The 23185-nt window shown below is 41.3% G+C and overlaps 1 protein-coding gene across 2 annotated transcripts in view; it reads right to left on the bottom strand.

The window, feature by feature from the left end:
- The window catches only part of MICAL-like (protein), a 568521-nt gene that overhangs the window by 8900 nt on the left and 536436 nt on the right, over positions 1–23185 (bottom strand). For both annotated transcript variants that reach the window (XM_070096758.1, XM_070096757.1), the window contains one exon: positions 14779–15017. In XM_070096758.1, coding sequence (XP_069952859.1) covers positions 14779–15017 — 239 coding nt within the window. The remainder of the gene's footprint in view (positions 1–14778; positions 15018–23185) is intronic.

Genomic DNA, 23185 nt, shown 5'->3' with positions numbered 1-23185 from the left:
AACGATCACCTCCAAATGCGACCAATTATGTAAGTGTATTTATGTAAGTGCGTTTGTACGTGTATGTTTGGGGGTCTGAAATGGACTAATCTACTTCACAATATTCCTTATGGGAACAAATTCGGTCAGTACTGGCACCTGAACATACTACTGGAATGAAAAAAGTTCGTTAACCGGGGGTCCACTGTATTAGTGATACATTCTAGTTGGTCTGAGTAGTATATGGCTGTGCCACCCCCTTGTTGGTCTGGCCTACAGTTGTGTATGGCTGTGTAACCAGGAATGGCATAGACATCTGTACTATCAGGCTTTAGCCAGGTTTCAGTTAGTGTAATGATGGACATATTGGCATGTAAGGAATTTAGTAATGCTATGAGGTCATCGTAATGCTTGCTTAAAGATCTGATATTGTAGTTAAAGATAGTTATGTTGTTGTTGGCACTGAGAAGTGCCTTTGATTGTTCTGCAGTGTAGTAATTACAGTAACTGTTTGATTCATTTAAGTCATTATATAAGAGGTTGGTATCAGGATCAATGCTTGTAATCATAAGATTTGTAGTGAATCTATAGTTAGAATTAAGTATAAAACAAAGTAAATAGTCTTAAGCTAAAAAATAGCACCTGAATTATTTAACAAATGTAAAATAATGAGCATAGTTTTTTTTTTTTTTTTTTAAGCTAAAATAAAGGAGACAATATAAAAGGGACTAATACAAATAAAGTGATGATCAAATAATGGAGCTTGGGAATATGATAGTAGGTAGTACTATAAAGGTAATTCTTTCAAGTTAGAATTATAGTATAAAATTATAATATAAAAGGGGACTAATATAAGTTGTGGTGAACAATAAAGTGGTAATCAAATAAATGAGCTTTGGAATATAATGGCAAAATTGTGAACTTATTCTACTTTAGCACCTGAGAATAGCACCTTGATTATTTTAACAATTGTGAATATATAAACTAGGGTAGTTATATAAAGCTAAAATAAAGGAGAAAATATATAAGGGACTAAAATTAAGTAATGGTAAACAAAGTTAAATGGACAGATGGTCACTATGAAATAATATTGGTTTAGGAGTAAGATCTGATTTGTAATATTAAATAAATTGAGCAGTTTACTGCACAATAAAAAGTAAAAAAAAAATGAGGTAGTTGGTACTAGCTAGCAAAAGATAGTTTTGGTACTTGCAAAAAAGTAATTGGAATATACACTAATTGCATACACAATGAAAAGTGACTAAAAAACAAGTAGTGATAAACAAAATTAAATGGACAGGTAAGAATAATGAATATTATTAATTTGGAGTAAGATTTGACTTGTAATTTAAAATTATGAGCAATTAATAGCAGTAAGAAAGAAGTATAGAGTATTGGAGGTAGTTGGCATTAGCAAGTGATGAAAAATAATAAAAATAATAATGCACAATATAATAGTAAGGTACACTATATGCACCACACGTATATATGTATTAAGGGCACTTATCTAATCTGTTACAGAAATGTCAGCTTTTCTAAGGAAGGTAGAGAAATCATGTTCGTTTGAGATGGTATATTGTTGTCCTGTTGATGTTTTCCTTACTAGTATTTTCCCATCTCACGTGAAACACTGATGTATTTTGTTTTCCTGTTTAAGTTTTCTCAGCCTGAACAGAAGGTTTTGACGTTTTTTTGTTAGACACTCATTTATGTACACTCCATTTTTCATTGTAATTGCTGATTTAATTAGGTCCTTTCTTTTATCGTATGAATGAAGTCGGATCATTATACTGTGTTTACTTCCTGGTTTTCCTAGCAAATGTGTTTCTTTGATTTCATTGTTTTGCACGATGACTTGTACGTGGTTCTGTATTATCCTGATAGCAGTTTCTTTGCACTGTGCTTGTGTTATGTCACTAGGAATGTGTGGACTGTTTATTATAACTGCATCAGACAACTTATCTTGTTCAGTTTTGTCATCTTGGAAATCAAGGTATTCATTTAGTCGAGTGTGCATGTTCTGATTCCAGTCCTTGATTGCTTCTTCAACCTTCATATTTATTGTTGTTATTTGCTCAGTGTGACTAGCTATAGCTGCTTTTAGAGTATTTTCTGTGTCAACACTTCCCGATGTAATCTTCTCTTCAAGGTTTTGGATCTTGTTCTCGAGGTTGGTTATCTCGGATTCTCGTCGCTCGAGTGTTGCTTTGATATCTTTGATTTCATTTTCTAGAGCAACGATGTAGTCCTTGATATTGTCAGGAATAATCATACCTGAGTTATCATGGGTGAATCCTTTTGAAGGGAGTGGAGTTGGAGGGGGAGTCAGCCATGTTTGTTGTTGTTGTTGTTGTTGTTCCCTGGGTGGCGGTGGTGAGGGGGGTTGATGATACACCGGCGTCCTGCTGGGTAGACAAGTTGAGTTCTAGGGTCCTTGCTGTTATTCTATTATTACTGGTGTTGTTTCTTCTGCGATATCCTTTCATAGTATCACTGAAGTAGATACTGTGTAGCAATGGAGGAGAAGGCTTGTTTTCTCGGAGCTTGGGTTAAGTGGTTGTCTGGCAGCGGAGGCAGTGTTTGGGTTAGCAGGGCTGTCTTCCTTAGATCTTCTAATTTTGTCAAGATTTGGGTTACTTTCTTAGTATTCTTGGGTCATGTTGTGGTCTACGTGGGTTCATGTAGTTGAACTTTCACTTAGGCCATCACAAGTTTTGATGAGCGATGTTTTTTTGAGAAAGAAGAGCTGGTAGGATACCGTTGCTGCTGCTGCAACCACCCAGGGAGGTACTACCGTCCTGCCAAGTGAGTATAAAACTGAAGCCTGTAACTGTTTCACATGATGGTAGGATTGCTGGTGTCTTTTTTTCTGTCTCATACACATACAAGATTTCAGGTACGTCTTGCTACTTCTACTTACACTTAGGCCACACTACACATACATGTACAAGCACATATATACACACCCCTTTGGGTTTTCTTCTATTTTCTTTCTAGTTCTTGTTCTTGTTTATTTCCTCTTACCTCCATGGGGAAGTGGAACAGAATTCTTCCTCTGTAAGCCATGCGTGTTGTAAGAGGTGACTAAAATGCTGGGAGCAAGTTGGGCTAGTAACCCCTTCTCCTGTATATATTACTAAATGTAAAAGGAGAAACTTTCGTTTTTCCTTTAGGGCCACCCCGCCTCAGTGGGATACGGCCGGTGTGTTGAAAGAAAGAAAGAATAATAATAATACATTATTATTAGTAGTATCATATTATTATTATTACTATTATTGTTGTTATTAATTTAGGGAGCTGAAGCTCTATCATTATTATAATTATTATTATTAATTTAGGGAACTGAAACACAGATTCAATTCCCTAGATCAAGAGCCCCTCACCAGTGTAAAGGAACCTTGAGGCTGGTGAGGGGCTCTTGATCTAGGGAATTGGATCTGTGCTCTAGTTACCTAAATAAATAATAATAATACTAGTAATAATAATTATTATTATAGTAACAAATGCCACCAACTCAGTGCGCTGTTTACCTTGCTGTGGGAGCAGTTCTCTCATGCTTGCTTACATTTTTGACAGTCATTTGGCCAAATTTTGTTTTTCTAAGCATGGGTCCTAAGATTGTAAGTGTAAAGGACAGTGCTGAGAAGAAAAAGAGAACAATTTCCATGGAATTAAAGCATGAAATCATAGATAAACTAGCAACGTGTCCAGGTTTTGGGGTGAGGGGGATGTGGGGGGGGGGAAAAGGTAGCTGGCTCGTATCTCCAGAGCAAAAAATTGACCCAGGGATGGGGCTCGTATCTCCAGAGCAAAAAATTGACCCAGGGATGGGGCTCGTATCTCCAGAGCAAAAAATTGACCCAGGGATGGGGCTCGTATCTCAAAAAACTCGTACCTTGGGACACTCGTAAGTCAAGGCTCCACTGTATTTTGAAAATACTGATAGACAGCAATACCCCAGAGAAATTTTCTAGAAATTCTAGCTACACCTCATTAATGTGGCAAGGTAGCTGGATCAAGGTAATTACAATAGATAGTCGATTATGACGTGATCTTTCAGAGCATTTTTGCTATAAGATGACTGGAGAAATGCAGCAATTTCTCGATAATGTGATTTTCATTTATGATGGTGTAACTATAGGAAAAATAGTTAAAAGCACACACATGAAGGCTGGTACCCAATAATTTCACTGTAATTACACGTTGCTGTGTCACTGAGAGAGAAGGGAAAAGATTGGTCAGGTCACAGTTAGTGTACAATTCTTAACATTTATTTCCTTTTGTTTTTACACAAGAGGACACAAATGAAATCCCAGAAATCATTAATTTTACAGGTCAGAATGAGAATAAATCATGCAAGATCAAAGTCCTGGTGGCAAGGTCCTCAATAGAGTGGTTAAAATCAAACAAGTTACAAGGACTTAACATTTTTTTCAAGGGTTAAAAAGGAATGCAAGGAGGAACTTAGTAAACCATTAGCTAGTCTCTTTAGCAAACCATTATATAAAGACATCAAATCAGATAAGAACACAAATAACTCACATGTATTAGACTTGAAACTTATGACAATGTTTCAATCTGGCTTAGACCATTAACTAGTCACTCAGAGAAGTGTGAAGGGAAGGGAGCTACTCTATATACAAGGAGGGGGAAGGGATGGGGCAGAAGAGGTAGACTGGGAAGAGGAGGGAGTAGTAATATTATAGTAGTTGTAGTAGTAGTTGTTAGTAGTAGTACATCACACATCATATCCCTGCTATCCCAGTTGGGGAGGGGAACTTTTACTTCTGCATTTGACGGCATCTTCCAAGATGCATTTCTCAAACCGTGTGAAGAACAAACTGAGAAGTGGGACAATCAATGACTCGCCGAAGATTGAGACACTTATACAACACATGGGAATCTTTACTGAAGAAATGGTTCGCCACACACTGGCTTCATCAGTCCAATATAAATCAGAAGGGTGTAAGGAGAGGAGGAGTTTGAGGTAATCAGTCCCTCAGCCTGGAGTCAATGTGTTCAGTCCATAAATCTTGTAGAAAGTGCAGCAGAGGGATGTAGAAGTGGCTTATACACTGTAGTCAGGCGAGGTGAAGCAGGAGGAGGCGGGGTTATAGTGCTACCATCCACTAGTCAAAGTAGGTCTTTGTCCAAAGGTTGAAGAATTCTTTGTATCAAGATCCCATGATGCTGCAGTGTCTGACAGATGTGATAAATGGTTTAAAACTGACAAGTTGAAGATTGAGGTACTTATGCAACACATGGGAATCTTTATTGAAGAAACGTTTTGCCACACAGTGGCTTCATCAGTCCAATACAAATCAGGAGGGTATAACGAGAGGTGGAGTTTGAGGTAATCAGTCCCTCAGCCTGGAGTCGGTGTGTTCAGTCCATATGGGAATCAATAAAGATTCCCATATGTTGCACAAGTGTCTCAATCTTCAACTTGTCGGTTTTAAACCATTTATCACAGTCAATGACTCATGCAAACTAGCACTTGCAGCTGCCATTAGTGGCATACTGCAGGTCCAATGTAATGTGATTCTATCACTCCAAGAGGCTTTCGTTGTAGTCTGCCCGCTCTGACGACAACGAAGCCAAAAAACTTATCCCCACTGATGCTACAATCAATGAGGATTTCAAGTCAAGACTTCCCCAGCTTTGAAGGCAAAGAGAACTGTGTTCCTTAAACGACTGGACAAACTCATCGCAACCCAGGCTATTGAAGAAATTAAGTCATCAAAAGAAGACCAGAACCCTTGAGCCACAGTGGAACATATTACCAAAATACCTAACACTTCTTCAATGCTAAAGGTCACCTTCACTGATGTCAACATGGCAACACAAGCTCTCGCAGAGGGACTGGAAATCCACTAGTTCGATATCAACCCAAGTTACACTGAAGCCGAGAGATTCCAGCACATCACTCAGTGTTACAGTTGTTACTCTTATATGCATACCATCAAGGATTGCCTTACCAAGGATAAGAAACTCTGCTCAACCTGCAGCAATGAAGGACATGATTTCAAGACTTGCACCAACACCACTCCACCTAAATGCCTGAACTACAAGAATGAGTACCACATCCTTGCTGCTAAATGCTCAACAAGAAGAGAAGTTCTCAAGAAACAACTAGAACAGCAAAAGAAAAACACTGCTCAATTTCCAACATATGCTGCAATTACAAAACTGCAAGCAGACACTGCCAAAATTCTCAAGGCCACTCAAACTGCATCCTCCACCAGCAATACATTACCACTGATACTGGCCGGCGAATTCACAAAAATCCTCTCCTGCATTATGAATGCCCATGTGCACAATGTAGCTGTATCTGGATCCTTCAATTCCACCATCAATGAACTCTTCAGGCTTGTGAGGGAAAAGTTCAATAGATAGAAGTAGCGATATAGTAACGATAGTTTCATTGCCGGCTACTAGTTAAGGTAGGGTAAGTCAAGCTCCCGTTTTTCCCGCCTTTTCTCCCCCACCCCTAAAGTGATAGTTTGATTGCCGGCTGCTTGTTAACGTAGGGTCAGTCTAGCTCCCGCTATCCCTTCCCCTCCCTCTTCCACCCCCCCCCTCGAAAGGTGACGTGTGGGGCTCTGGTCAAACAGTAAATCACTCGACTCGCAGCTCCCAACACTACTCTTGGATGACAGTGAGGGTCACCTGTCAATCAATGAGAAGAACAGGAGAAGGACTAACGTCCAGAGACTTCCCCATTTTGCATCTAAGTACCTGTGTACCTGTATGAAATTGCAGGATGTAACCCCACATCATTGCAGCGGTAAAGAACCTGCTTTCCTGTCATCGGGATATAATACTCACAGCGTTAATCTGTGAAGAACTAGCCAGTGGTGGTCACCAACACCTGCGACCCCCCCCCCCCATCATCAGCAACGGCTACGATTTCAACAAGCAGTGTCACCAACACCAGACACCCAAGTGTTAAATTAGCGTTGAATTCAGTTATCATTTATATTTTTCCTTTTTCATTTTTTTTAATGTAGGATTAATATTTCATATTTAAGTGTTTTATATTTTCTACATAATAAAGTGTTTATGTTTGTCTGTTATTATTTCTTTTTCTATTCACTAATTTTCCTGAGGAGGAGCCAGCCTGGGTAATACTGTCTGAAGTTGTTACAGGGCTGAGTAATCCTTCACAAGTGGCGACCTTGCCAGGATCAACTCTACTGAAGCAAGATTCAACTCCATCTCGAATCTACCATTGGACCTTCAACGCTGCATACCACAGACGGTTACCACCAGCCATGAGTAATCATTCTCTATGGTAGGACTACAGTACAGGTATTTAAAAGATTTGGTGATTGTTATAGTCTCAATTTATTGTAAGTCAAGTCAGGCAGGATATAATAGTTAATTCTGCCACTTTTTCATGTGAGCTTGAAACACTTTGGAGGATTAGACTCTAGGGACCCGAGATTTTCCAGTGACAATTTGTTTCATTGAGCTCTTTATTTTATCAAGGGAACTGTCGTAGGACACTCTTGATTTGTTGGTGAGAAGATTGGATGGTCAAGGGACCCCATTCTACTTACTGTTTGCTCGGAGCCGGCATAGAACCCTTCGTTTTCGTTAATACATATTGTTTAATTGAAGCAGGGATCGAGCCCTCTGGTTTATTTACAGTTTGAGCGGAGCAGGAATTGAACCCTCCGTTTTCTTTAATACCCATTTCATTTCCCCTGATAGTTTAAGTTATTCTTGCAAGTATGGATGAATACCAGTTTTGGATGAACGCTGGAAGTAAGTTAGGAATAACAGGGAAAAATTTAGAATCTTTCATTAGTGCTAAGATCCAGGAAAGACTTGAAAGAGAGAGAACTGAGAGAGAAGAAAGACAGTTAGAAAGGGAAAGAGAAGAAGAAAAGGAGAGAGAGAGAATAGAAAGAGAAGAGAAAAAGGAGAAAGAGAACCTTGAAAGACAGGAGAAAAAGGAGAGAGAGAGAAATCCGAGAAAGACAGTTAGAAAGAGAGCGAGAAGACCAAAAAGAGCGTGATAGACTTGATCGTGAGGAAAGAGCTAGGGAACGTGAGGAACAAGCTAAGATACGTGAGGAACAGGTTAAATTAAGAGAACTTGAGGAAAGAGCAAAGGATAGAGAAGTTGAGGAAAAAGCTAGAGAACATGAGTTAATAGAGAGAGAAAAGGATCGCGAGCTCGAAAAATCTCGCCTTCAATTAGAGAATAAAAAGTTAACTTTTACACAACAACAATTAGAGGAAGGAGTAATGGAACAACGTGCAGTCAGTGCACATATTCCAACACCTAATTTACCTCCCTTCACAGAGGGGGAAGACATAACTTCATACATTATCAGGTTTGAAAATACCGCTACCCTCTGTGAATGGCCTGCTGACACCTGGGCTACCAGGTTAGGAATGTTATTTTCTGGTACAGCCTTAAATATCTATGCAACTTTGTCGCAGGATATCATATGCAATTATAACCTACTGAAGAAGGCAATCCTTAAAGCATATCAAAAAAACCACTAATTCTTACAGGAAAGATTTCAGGTATGCCACCTTACAGCCTGGCCAGAACTTTCAACAGTTACAAGTAACACTCTTTCGTTTGTTCGACTTTTGGATAGAGAGTTCAGGAATTGATCACAGTTATGAATCTCTTCGAGACTTCATGGTTGCTGACCAGTTCCTGACAGCTCTTCCTCACCAGATACGAACATTCATTAGAAAACGTAACCTGATTAAAGCTGAGGAAGTTGCTGAGGCTGCTGACCTGTATGCTGTGGCTCACAATTCCTATAAAGACCTAAAGGGATCAAACCCTAAGGGCAAGGGTTCATCAGACCTTAAGAAATCAAAGCCTCTAGTGGAAAGTAAAATGACTACTTTTATTCCTGTTTGTCATTTGTGTGGTGTTAAGGGACATAAACGTCCAGATTGTCCTTCTGAGAAGGTCCATAAAGTTGGAAGATGTTTTAAAGACTGTAATGACCAAGCACCCTTCTGTTCAGGAACAGTTAATGGACTTAATGTATCTACCATTTTATGAGACACTGGATGCACATGTATAGTAATTTCTGATAAGCTGTTCCCTAATCTTAAAGAAACTCATTCCTCTGCTATACTTTCACACTACTTGGGCCGTACAGACACTTTTCCTACCATCCGTTGTTACATTAGGTCTAAACGGTTCACAGGTTGGCCTGAAGCCGTACTAGCTCCCATCACTTCTTGCTCCGTACTAATAGGTAATGTAAAAGGTGCCATTCTTCCTTCTGAGGTTGACCTTTCATCACCAAAGATGGGCATAAGTGTTTCAGATCCTCTTCCTGTAGAGTCTGAGAAGCCCCTTGAAAGTTCAGATGAGACAATGTCTCGTGAGATTCATGTGGGATTAAAAACCAGTGATGCTACTCTCGAAAGCGAGGTAGTAGGATCACCGGTTCACTTGTTAGATGAAAGTGAAGATATCACCTCCGATACCATAAATGTCTTGACTAGGGCTCAGACCAAAGCCCAGGCTTCTCCTACTGTCCATCCTTTGATTTTCCCTGACTTTAAGCCTTTAGATATATTGAAGGACTCCTTTGTCAATTTACAACGTAATTGCCCTTCTCTTCAGAAGTGCCATAATGCCGCTAAACAAAATCAAGTGATCCAAAGGAAAAACTTTTCATATAAATTTGAATATATAAAAGGTATCTTGTACAAGTCGGTATTCAAATTAAATTCAGATGAGATAGACTATTCCATCTTAGTTGTTCCAAGTCAATGCAGAGAGACTGTTCTTAAAATGGCTCATGACCTGCCAGTGGCCGGACATTTCTCGCATCGTAAAACTTTAAATAAAATTAGGGAAACCTATTTTTGGCCTAAAATGTCCTCAGATGTCACGACTTATTGTAGATCGTGTAAAGTTTGCCAACTGTCATCCTCCCGAGGTACCAGGCGAGTACCTATGGTCAAAATGTCAGTCTTTACAGTACCTTTTGAAAGAGTAGCTATTGGCATCGTTGGTCCTTTATCTCCACTTTCATCTGGGGGACATAGATATATATTAACATTAGTTGATTATGCTTCGAGTTTCCCTGAAGCCGTTCCCTTAAAGACCATAACTACTACAGAGGTGGCTGAAGCTCTTTTGTCCATCTTCTCCAGAGTGGGCATCCCTAGAGAAATTTTGTCTGACCGTCCATCTTCTCCAGAGTGGGCATCCCTAGAGAAATTTTGTCTGACCGTGGGACGCAATTCACATCTGACTTAATGCAACATCTATACCAACTTCTGGGAGTGAAGCCTCTCTTCACCACACCCTATCATCCCAGCTGTAATGGGAGGATTGAGCGCCAGCATTCGATTCTCAAGTCCATTTTAAGGAAACTTTGCTCCCTTAAACCTAAGGAGTGGCATCGTTACCTACCATGTGCTTTGTTTGCCATGAGGGAAGTTCCAAGTGACTCTTTGGGGTTTTCACCTTTTGAACTTCTCTATGGTAGACAGGCCAGAGGCCCATTGTCCATCCTTCATGACTTATGGACTAATGAGGAGGTAAATGCTGAGGTTCAGTCTTCTTACCAGTTTCTCCTTGACCTTAGATCCAAACTTGAGGAGACCTCTGACATAGTTTCGAAAAACTTAAGTTTGTCAATGGACCAGTACAAAACCTATTTTGACTCCAAAAGTCAGAGGAGAAGTTTTAATGTAGGGGATGAAGTTCTTGTACTTTTGCCGATTAAGTCAAATAAATTATTAGTAGCATGGAAAGGTCCATATAAAGTATTAAAAATTTGTGGGAAAGTTGACTACCTCATAGAAGTCAAGGGGAAACCAAAGCTTTATCATATCAACATCCTTAAGAAATATTACCGAAGAAATTCGGTTAACTGCCTTAATAACTTTGACTTGTTTTATCAAGTTCGTGTGGAAAAACTAACTGAAGAATGTAAAGTGTGCGTAATTGACACCTCTAACTTAGGCTATGATGAACTACATGACTTGGTGACTCTTGACCACTCGGATGCAACCAACATTAATATTAATGAATCTTTGGATGACCATAAGAGACATGAACTACTTCAATGTGTGAGTAACTTTTCAGACGTCTTTACTGATATTCCAGGTGTTACCTCCACGGTAGTCCATAAGATTGACTTAGTGACGGACAATCCTATCAAACGAAAATTATACCCAGTTCCAGTTCACCTTAGGGATGCATTTGACCGAGAGGTAGACAAATTATTAAAACTAAAGATCATTGAACCTTCAGTATCTTCATATTGTTCACCAGTAGTCATGGTTAAGAAGGAGGATAATTCATATAGACTTGCTATTGACTTCAGAGGCCTTAATGCTATAACTCGGTGGGATGCTGAGCCTATGCCCTTAATAGATAGCGATCTACACAAATTTTATGACTCTTCCTTCTTTTCAGAGATTGATATTGCGCAGGCATATCATCAAGTAATGTTAGATCCTTCTTCTAAGCAGTACACCGCTTTTCCTACACACCAAGGACTGATGCAGTATAGAACTATGCCCTTCGGTTTGGTAACTGCCTGTGCTACCTACGTGAGACTGATGAGAAAGGTCTTGGGTAATATGCCAAATGTTTCAGTTTATTTTGATAACATTTACGTAATGACATCTACGTGGGGCGAACATATCCAAACATTAACATCAGTTTTGCGTAGGTTACGCTCACATGGCCTCACTGCCAAGCCGAAGAAATGCTTCCTTGGGTATAACAAGATTAGATATCTTGGACTGATACTTTCTAATAACTCTCTGCAGCCTCTCCCCAGTAAGATCAAAGCTTTATTAGAATTTAAATTCCCCAAAACCAAGAAGCTCATGCGAAGCTTTCTTGGTTCTGTAAATTTTTATGCACGGTTTATCCCGAACCTTACTGATCTTACAGGCATCTTATCTGACTTCCTTAAAAAGTCTGTGAAGGAACCTCTTGAACTTTCCGACGTAGCTCGGGAAAAGTTTAATGAGATTAAAAGCATCTTTTCTAAAGACCCTATACTTAAGATTCCTGATATTAATAAAACATTTTGTTTGAGAACTGATGCCTCCAATACTGGCTTAGGTGCGGTGTTACTACAATACCATGATGGTACTCCCTTCCCTGTATGCTTCCCAAGCCGGAAACTCCTTCCCGCAGAAACAAGATATGTACTCCACAATAGAAAAGGAATGTTTAGCCCTTGTGTGGGGTAACTCCAAACTTAAATTTTATTTGCTGGGAAAAGAATTCATTTTAGAAACGGAACGCAAACCTTTGATATACCTAGAAACTTTTAAGGGAACCAACAGTCGCCTCTTGAAATGGACATTGGCACTCCAGGCTTTTAAGTTCCATATTGTGTATATCAATGGTTCATCCAATTATTTCTCTGACTAGTTAAGGCGTGACAGTCAGTAGAAGATTTGTTGCCTTACGCGACTTCCACACGTTAGAACTTTTTCCTCGCCTATTCTTCTTATACTCCTTGACTATAAGTCTTGGTATGGGGGAGTGTGAGGGAAAAGTTCAATAGATAGGAGTAGAGATATAGTAACGATAAGTTTCATTGCCGGCTACTAGTTAAGGTAGGGTAAGTCACGCTCCCGTTTTTCCCGCCTTTTCTCCCCCACCCCTAAAGTGATGGTTTGATTGCTGGCTGCTTGTTAACGTAGGGTCAGTCTAGCTCCCACTATCCCTTCCCCTCCCTCTTCCACCCCCCCTCGAAAGGTGACGTGTGGGGCTCTGGTCAAACAGTAAATCACTCGACTCGCAGCTCCCAACACTACTCTTGGATGACAGTGAGGGTCACCTGTCAATCAACGAGAAGAACAGGAGAAGGACTAACGTCCAGAGACTTCCCCATTTTGCATCTAAGTACCTGTGTACCTGAATGAAATTGCAGGACGTAACCCCACATCATTGCAGCGGTAAAGAACCTGCTTTCCTGTCATCGGGATATAATACTCACGGCGTTAATCTGTGAAGAACTAGCCAGTGGTGGTCACCAACACCTGCGACTCCCCCCCATCATCAGCAACGGCTACGATTTCAACAAGCAGTGTCACCAACACCAGACACCCAAGTGTTAAATTAGCGTTGAATTCAGTTATCATTTATATTTTTCCTTTTTCATTTTTTTTAATGTAGGATTAATATTTCATATTTAAGTGTTTTATATTTTACATTTTCTACATAATAAAGTGTTTATGTTTGTCTGTTATTATTTCTTTTTCTATTCACTAATTTTCCTGAGGAGGAGCCAGCCTGGGTAATACTGTCTGAAGTTGTTACAGGGCTGAGTAATCCTTCACAAGGCTAAACAGCATGCCCAGCTTTACATTCCTGGAATCTCCACCTTCTACAGACATAATCAAGCCCACCTCAAATATTGTCAATGTTTCCACAGCTCCACCACCACCACTATCTTCATGTGACAAGACTCCTCAGTATCCCACCAATGAGAGGCCACCATCAACTTCTTCCACCACCATTGAGATGGACCAATCAGCGACCTCACCTCATCTGCCTCAACCACCTGCCAAGAGACTGAAAATACTACTATCTGTTGAGGAAATCCCCACTACCAGCCTGCCTGTGGCTGCCACTGCCCTTGATTCACAGCCTGAACTCACAGCATGGCCTGGAGTTAGGCTCTACATGACTGACCACTAGAGTGATGCAATGATTTCCCAAGAGATCTATCAAGTCCAGGATTGGACTGTGAAGTTCTCCTGCAGGCCTGAGTCTCTGCACACCAATGAACAAATGATCCAGCTCATCAAAAAGTGCATAGCAAACACCAAGACCAAGATCAAAGTGGATTATGTTTCAAGAAAGTAATTCAGATACCTCCAGAACTCTTCCATCCACTAGTGAGCTTCATATCCACCAATCATGAAGCTGAGTTCCCCAGCACTCTGGTAGTTGCCTAAAGCTGGGGTGTGGCTCCATTGGACCCTGTAATGGTGGCTTTCTCGGCCCTTCCTGACACTGAATGCTGATGTACAGCTCCATCAGCCTTCCTCACATTGCCAGCTGTTGCGCAGCTGGCATGCCCATCAAGACACTCCCGTGACTGGGAGCCAAAGTTGGGTCACCATCTGGAAAAGACCCAGGCCGGCAAATGTACCGGTGAATCTACAACAACAACAACAACAGTAGTAGCAGTAGTAGTTGCTAGAAATAGTAGTAGTTGTTAATAGTAGTATTAGTAGTAGTACTAGTGCAACAGCAATAGAGGTGGCAATAAGAAGGTAGTAATGGTAGTGAAAAAAGGGGCAGAGAGTGGAGTTAACAAAAAAAAAAAAAAAATAGCAATAATAATGGAGGTAGTCTGTTCATCCATATTGAATCAATTCAATCTGATCTCATCTCCCTACAGGGAATAAATGTTCTTTAGACAGCAAACTGATAATTCTCTTCATTACTCCAATCAGCATATAGCAGGTGTTCTCTATACGTATTAAGTTCACTGTAATCTGTAGAATGGAAATCTGGGGCCTTAATTGTATTATCCTTACTGTCATACTTCCTTTCAATGTTAAATGTAATCAATTTGTGGTCACTTGCACTGAGCCCCTCTGCAATCCCTAGATTATCAACAAAGGTTTGCTTGTTTGCCAAAGCCAAATCAAGCAGGTTATCTACCCTCTTTGATTCTGCTTCAAACTGTTATACACAAGTCCTGAATTACCTCTATGAAGTTAATTAATGCTAAATTCCCAGTCAAAGAATTACAATGAATTTAACTCGTTAAAATTTTCTAGAATCACTATGATATTATGCTTCAAAGTACTAACCTTGATACTGCATCATGTGTGTGGCAATACTCTCATCTTCTTGTGCCTCCCGCAGCCTGTCTAGCTCCAAGCAGTTGATGATCTCATCCCGCTGCTCCACCACCTTCACCAGCCGTGCTATCAGTTCCTCCTCCTGAGTGTTGTCACTCTCAGTCTTCTCGGAGGGTGTCTTAAGCATTAGGCATCGGATCTGATATTCAAGCTCAACATACTCTTCCTCCAGGCGCTTTTCCCGCTTGCTGTAGGAAAAAAGGATTTATGTGGGTTAACATTAAATGGATAAAATGGATCCCCATAAAGTGGATATAAGATAAAATGGACAAAAAAATGTGGCTGGATAAAAGCTCAACATGTATGCCTAATGGGATGTCTGATTAAAATAATCATGAAGCAGAGCAAATCTGCTATACTGAATGGTTTTCTGGTCTGGTCATATACTCAATAAAATAGACCATCTTTGCTTAACTGCAAGTTTGTACAGTCCAGGCTTCATCCAGAACCTGTCTCATTTTCACTGAGGCGGCAGAGACAACCCTCTTGTGTCCAACTAGAAATTATGTTGCCAGAGACAAAATAACGGTTTACAAGAAATGCAGACAGGGCAAAGCAGCAAGGCACTACTTACACTATACCACTCTCTAATCTACCCCTACCTTACCAAATACTATTATTTGTGCTCGGGGATCTACCACGACCAATCACCTCAAACCATCAAAAACCCAACAAAAAGCTGCTGTGTGGATGATCACCAATTCCTGAACCAAACAACACACCCCACTGCTCTTTAACTCTTTCAGGATCCGTGCCGTAGATCTACGGCTATACGTTGAGAGTCCAAAATTCTAGCTGGTAGGCCTACATCTGAGAAAACGGGTCTGCGTGGTGTGTGTGTGCCGTAAAAGAAAATTCTAGGCACCAGCATGGCATTGTGGGAACACCGCCTCAGTTACCTTTGCTCACCATGCCTCGTCGCAAGGCAGCTCTCACTCCAAGGCGAATTGGAACTCTCCTCTTCCTATCTGATAGTTCTGACTCTGATGGAAGTGGAAATGAAGATGAATTCTATGGCTTTGACCAATTAGTGACTGAAAGCAATGGCCAGGATATCGAAAATAGTGCAGAAAATCCCGATGATCCTCAACCTTCTACCTCTGGTGTGGGCACGTCTCAATCATGTTCAGTTGTACCTCGTTGCAAGAGAAAACTAATATTTTCGCATGGCCAGGCCTCAGACTTCAGTAATAATGATGATAGTGATATGGATTGTGATTTTATTGCTCTTGACGATCATTCGAATAGTGATAGTGAAGAATCGTATTCACGAGTGAAGCGTTGGTATATACGCCACCGCATGCACTCAGGTAGTGTCCCTATGCAGTGCCCAGGGGACAGAGTACATCCTGTGGCCCTACACCAGGAATAGACAGTGAAAGTGAGAATGATGTGGCTACATTTGGCATGGATAGACCACAGGCATCAGTAGGTGGTAGTATTGGTGGTGATGGTGCATGCATGACTCACCAGCCCAGGCTGGAACCCATGCTGCTGACTCCTCAGCTCAATGACAAAGTGGAGCATCAGTCACCACCCCACCACAACCACAACTACCACCACAACCAGCTTATGATGTCCAGTATCCACCAGCAAACTGTATTTGGGATTGGCAGCAAAATCCCAATTTTGTTCCCAAGCTCCACCAGTTTGATGACTCTCAAACTGGAATTCTACCATCTTGTTCCCTTGGAAACACTGCAAATGAACTGGAATTCTTTGAACTATTCTTTGACCAGCCATTGATGGAAACTATTGTCAGGGAAAGTAACAAGTATTTTGAGTACACCATGGCAAATACGATCATATCACCACAGTCAATACTACACTGGTGGAAATTATTATTATAATCAAGGGGGAAGCGCTAAACCCAGAGGATTATACAGCGCCTGGGGGGGGATGTGGAAGGCATTCAGGCTTAATTCGGGGAACACTGGTGGAAAGAGACAACTGTTGCTGAAATGTATTTGCTTTTTGTTTATGCCTCATATGTATAAGCATAACATAAAATCATAATGGTCCACAGATCGGTTAATTTGTACCCCAGCCTTCAGTGAAATCATCCCAGTGAACAAGTTTATCTTACTGTTACATATGTTGCACTTCTCTGACAAAACCAGGCCTGACAGAAGTGACAGGTTATACAAGATTAGAAATGTTTTTATGTATCTGAAACAAAAGTTCAACACGCACTTTCATCCATTCAAGAATCTTGTAATTGACGAGTCTTTGATTTTGTTCAAAGGCAGACTGTCATTCAAGCAGTATATACCGAGCAAGCGGAAATGCTTTGTTATAAAACTGTTTGTACTCTGTGACTGTGACAGTGGCCTGGTATTTGAAATTATTGTATACATGGGAAGTAAAACATTGAAAGATACTAGGATGTTATTGAGTACCTCAGGTGACGTAGTGAGAAACATGATGGCACCTTATCTTGGTAAGGGGCATACATTATATACTGATAACTGGTACACAAGCCCTTTACTCAGTGATTTCTTGCGAGTGAACATGACAGATGTGTGTGGCACAGTGTGTTCTAATCGTAAACATATGCCCATGTTCAACGCAGGCACTCGTAGTGGTAAGCCAGCCCGTAATGCTATGCATAGTATAAGTGGCTTTGGCATGCTGCTCTTATCTGTATTTTTTGTACCTCTGTATGTGTGCTCAAATTGTAAATAAATAAATAAATAAATAAATAAAAAAGGTGCAGGTGTTTACTGCCAATGACACCATGGCATTATGGTGGCATGACAAATGAGATGTCACATTGTTGACAACCATTCACCCTAACAAAATGCAAGACAGTGGCAAAGTTGATAGAGTGACTAATGAACGTATTTGAAAACCAGTGACAGTGATTGACTATACACAAAACATGCATTTGGTTGACAAATGTGACATGCAAATAGGCTTTGTTGATTGTGTTCGTAAGAGTTACAAGTGGTACATGAAACTTTTCTTCCATCTCATGGACATTTCAATGCTCAATGCATATAATATGTACCAAATAAAGGCCGGCAACACACCACCGTATGGTAAATTTTGTTTGTCTGTTGTCAGACAACTCATAATGAATTACCAGGTAACAACACCTGCTACAAAAAACCATCCTTGAACTCCTCAGGAAATACCCAAGCGTTTGAAGAGGAAACATGATCACTTCATAATACAGCTTCCTGCAACTAAGAAGAAATTTGCTCAGAAGAGATGTGTTGTCTGTGCACAAACAAAACGATGACAACAAAGACGCAAAGACACTCGCTTTATGTGTGAGGAATGTAAGGTACCTCTGTGCATGACACCTTGTTTCAAGGACTTCCACAAGCTGCAGCAGTTCTAAAAACATGTCCAGTGACTGTACATATGTAAATATATAATAGAACATTAGTATTATACAACATTTGTGCATGATTATTGTAGTAAACAATAGTGATAAACAATATTATAATAATAACTTTAGTGCAGTTATTGTGTTCTATACAGTGAGTGTACGTATATACATTATATACAGTACAGTGGACCCCGCATAACGATTACCTCCGAATGCGACCAATTATGTAAGTGTATTTATGTAAGTGCGTTTGTACGTGAATGTTTGGGGGTCTGAAATGGACTAATCTACTTCACAATATTTCTTTTTTTATATTATTTTATTATCACACTGGCCGATTCCCACCAAGGCAGGGTGGCCCGAAAAAGAAAAACTTTCACCATCATTCACTCCATCACTGTCTTGCCAGAAGGGTGCTTTACACTACAGTTTTTAAACTGCAACATTAACACCCCTCCTTCAGAGTGCAGGCACTGTACTTCCCATCTCCAGGACTCAAGTCCGGCCTGCCGGTTTCCCTGAATCCCTTCATAAATGTTACTTTGCTCACACTCCAACAGCACGTCAAGTATTCAAAACCATTTGTCTCCATTCACTCCTATCAAACACGCTCACGCATGCCTGCTGGAAGTCCAAGCCCCTCGCACACAAAACCTCCTTTACCCCCTCCCTCCAACCCTTCCTAGGCCGACCCCTACCCCGCCTTCCTTCCACTACAGACTGATACACTCTTGAAGTTATTCTGTTTCGCTCCATTCTCTCTACATGTCCGAACCACCTCAACAACCCTTCCTCAATATTTCTTATGGGAAAAAATTCGGTCAGTACTGGCACCTGAACATACTTCTGGAGTGAAAAAATATCGTTAACCGGGGGTCCACTGTATTGGTCTCAGAGGCCACAAATGTTACTAGAAAAAGAAAAACAGTTAGAAAAGAAAAAATATAAAAAACATAAAATAAGGAAATGCGATTTTGTGGAAATCGCTGATGCGGCTGCCACCCGGTCATTTTGGGTCAACTTCTCTCATCTGTATCTCGGTAAGTACTGATCAGAATTTTTTTTTTGTTTTATTACCTTCACAAAAATATAATCTTCAATTCTGAAAGAAAAAAAATTTTTTTTTTTTTTTTCAAAATTTCTTGGACACTGGGGCACCCCTTCAGATTTTGCCTTTGGACCCTGAAAGGGTTAAGAGTTTGAACTTACTAATACACAAAACATGCATTCATATTATTATGCCTACTACATATAGAGAGAACATTAAACTCCAATATAAACCCTCCTATCAAACTTCTCCTTCATAGCTACAACATACCACAAAGGCACAACACAAGGCAAAAAACTCTCTTCAACATCCCTCATGTCCGTCTCACACTATGCAAAAATGCAATGCACATAAAGGGCTACAAAATCTGGAATTCATGGCCTGAACCAATAAAAGGTCCCCTGCCTGCCAATCAATTTAGGGCTATACTTAAAAAATCATCTCATCTCCCAGAATTAACTATACAAACACTATATGAAAACATTCAGTATGTTTCAAGAGGATTAAAAAATCCTAAAAATCTTAGGATCAATGATCTGTCTCTCAGAGAGAGACAGAGAGAGAGAGACAGAGAGAGACAGAGAGAGACAGAGAGAGAGAGACAGAGAGAGAGAGACAGAGAGAGAGAGACAGAGAGAGAGAGACAGAGAGAGACAGAGAGAGACAGAGAGAGACAGAGAGAGAAAGAGAGAGAGAGACAGAGAGAGACAGAGAGAGAGAGAGAGAGACAGAGAGAGAGAGAGACAGAGAGAGAGAGACAGAGAGAGACAGAGAGAGAGAGACAGAGAGAGAGAGACAGAGACAGAGAGAGACAGAGAGAGACAGAGAGAGAGAGAGAGAGACAGAGAGAGACAGAGAGAGACAGAGAGAGAGAGACAGAGAGAGACAGAGAGAGACAGAGAGAGACAGAGAGAGAGAGACAGAGAGAGAGAGACAGAGAGAGAGAGACAGAGAGAGAGAGAGAGAGAGAGAGAGAGAGAGAGAGAGACAGAGAGAGAGAGAGAGAGAGACAGAGAGAGAGAGACAGAGAGACAGAGAGAGAGACAGACAGAGAGAGAGACAGACAGACAGACTTCACTATTGCCTTCAGAGTGAGCATCTAATATTATATGTATTTTGTGCTATGTACTAGCATCTGGTGCTTTATAACAATGCGGCTGGTACAATGCAACATAGTGATTTGTGTAACATCTTCCTTTAGTGGAAAAGTGGATAGCATGAACAGTGTTTATTAAGTGATAGTGAGAAGGCTACACTTCCAGCTAGTTGGCCCACTGCTGCCCGCCCTCACTACCCACCTGGCTATAAACACCCCCACCCACGATACCACCACCCACCCTCTCTCTCCTGTGAACTTCAAACCTACAAGCCTCCTCTGGGATGACTTCACACCGCAAAATAGCAAGAATATCTATGCTATCTGGCTATTGTCCCAGTAGTTACTGCAGTGTTTGTGGGTATACCACAAGGGACAAAATTCTTCTTAGATGTAAGGAGCCTACTTGTTCCAACTACTGCCACACAGATTGCATTCCAGAAGAAGAATTTTGTTGCAGCCAGGTTGAAAATTTCAGAAAATTTAAGGATATCCATAATCCTGTGGTATATGTGGATACAAGCCTGGAGCTACAGGAGGAAGGTTCAGAAGTCCTACCTCAGGGACTCCTGTCCAAAGATCAAGACTGCCCTCTTGGGCTGTGTTGTAAAGTTGCAGCTAAGATAATCCATCACAGGGAAGCACTTCATGAGCTCCTCAAATCATTAGATAACCTACAAGCTATTGTAGAAGGCCAGTGCAAGCCTGCATCAAGTGACGTAAGCTGCTCAGCTGATGGTGACACTATTGACAAAGACTGGAAGTCCCACACTGAGCTTAACTCAGGGGTAAACAACTGGTGGAATTCTGTCATCGCTAAGGTCCCACAGACTGACAGAGTTCAAAACACTACCTTTGGGAATTCTAACACAATTCCTCTGACCACCACAGAGGGAACAAATCCTCTTCCCAGCAACGAGGGAAGCCTTGGATCTGTTAATTCTCCTACACCTGACATCTCTGCTTCAGCCACTGCCAGTCTACTTGACAGTGCACATACCATCTCTGATCCTACACCTGACAGCACACCTGCCGACACTATTCTAGAATCTGGTAGCAGTGCTTCGTCAGCAAGTTCTGAGCCAGGAGTTTCTCCACCAGAGAACGGTGCAGTTAATGATCAGGGAACTATCACTGCACCTGATCACCTACTGCGCCGAAGTTCGAACAGCAGGGACACATCTGTCAGAACTGGTAGAGGACAGGGCAGAGGACGTGGAGGAGGACGTGGAGGAGGAAGACATCTACAGCCGTCTCACCCTCCACTAACACAGTTCCAGCGGCAGAATCTGAGGACAAATCTGCAAAACACAGGAGGTGCAACAAATCCTAGTCCACCCTCCCAGGCACCTAGGCTGTGCTCTCGCTGTCACCGGAAGGGGCACACTGCCAACAACTGCCTGCGAGATACCAGGTGTAATTACTGCTACAAGAAAGGACATAAGGAGGACCAGTGTCGGAAGAAAAAGGAACTTGACAGACAGGGCCACCTGTTTAGAGACCTGTTCTCAGAACAAACCAGCAGGATCTCTGAACTGGTGAACACACTCACATGTCACCCACTTAGCTACTCCTATCCCAGCCCAGCAGGTGGGATTATGCCTTATACAAGACCACAGACCTACATCCCTGCAGCTGCCTTAGTACCCTACCTCTCTCAAGGGCAGGCACCTTACATTCCCTACACACCCACCACCTCAAGCTGACCACTTCATCATGAGGAGCCAGTCTATCAGCATCCTGTCAGCCAACATTAGAGGTTTCATTACTAATGTTGGAGAGCTCACACATAGTTTTGTGAACACTCGACGTCCCGACATGATAGCTGTTGTTGAAACATTTTTGGATGACAGGACTCCAGAAAATTTTGCAAGAATTGCTGGCTACACCTCATGGATGAGAAGAGACAGGCAAGGGCAAGGAGGAGGTGTTGCTGGGTGCTTCTCTAAATGTGTTCATGCCCAGCACATTGATGTTGCCACCCCTACACATCTTGAAATGATGTTCTTCAAGCTCTGTATAAACACTAGTACCTCTGTACTAGCATGTGCAATGTACAGACCTCAGTGGCAACATGCAGACCCTATCAACTTCCTAATAGAAAATATTGACTCCCTTCTGCTACAACACAACTGTCAACATATTATAATTGTTGGTGACCTCAACCAGCACCTTATACAGAGGGACATTGATGACCTTCTTGCAGTGTTTGACATGAGAAACTTTGTTGATTTCCCTACTCATATCTCTGGCTCCTCCCTTGACCAAGTAGTGAGTGATCTGGCAGAAGGCATAGTCACTTGTCAACCCCTCGGCTACGTTGGATCGTCTGACCACAAGGCTGTTTTTACGACACTTAAGATCCCAACAGAACGAGGTGAGGAGTCCACACGCACAACCTGGCTATGGGAAAGAGGTAATTGGCCAGCCCTTTGCTCTGAGCTCGCCACCACCCACTGGAATGCTCTTCTCCAAGGGGATGTTGACAACCAAGTGAAAGCCTTCACTGGACACATCCTTAATCTACAACAAGAACACATTCCTCACCGGCAATATGTGACGAAGCCTACAGATCAGCCTTGGTTTGGCTTTCGTTGTAGAGAGGCTGCTACTGCTAAGTACAAAGCATGGTGAAGGTATAAGAGACATCCTACCACCTATAACAGGAACTTGCACATGCAAGCCTCTAGGCATATGGGTGATGTTCAAAAGTGAGCCATTGCTAAATGGGAGGTGGACACTAAAAGAAAGTTAGCATCAGGTAGGGTAGGCTCCAAAACCTGGTGGTCCCTGGTCAAGGACAGACAAGGTTATCTGCCTGATGAACTTATTCCACCTCTAAATCGACAGGATGGGACCACCTCTACTAGTAGTC

Source organism: Cherax quadricarinatus, chromosome 54 (genome assembly GCF_038502225.1).
Source record: "Cherax quadricarinatus isolate ZL_2023a chromosome 54, ASM3850222v1, whole genome shotgun sequence".
NCBI classification, from domain to species: Eukaryota; Metazoa; Arthropoda; class Malacostraca; order Decapoda; family Parastacidae; genus Cherax; species Cherax quadricarinatus.
Note: the sequence above shows the minus strand (reverse complement) of the source record. Positions and strands in the feature narration are given on the sequence as shown.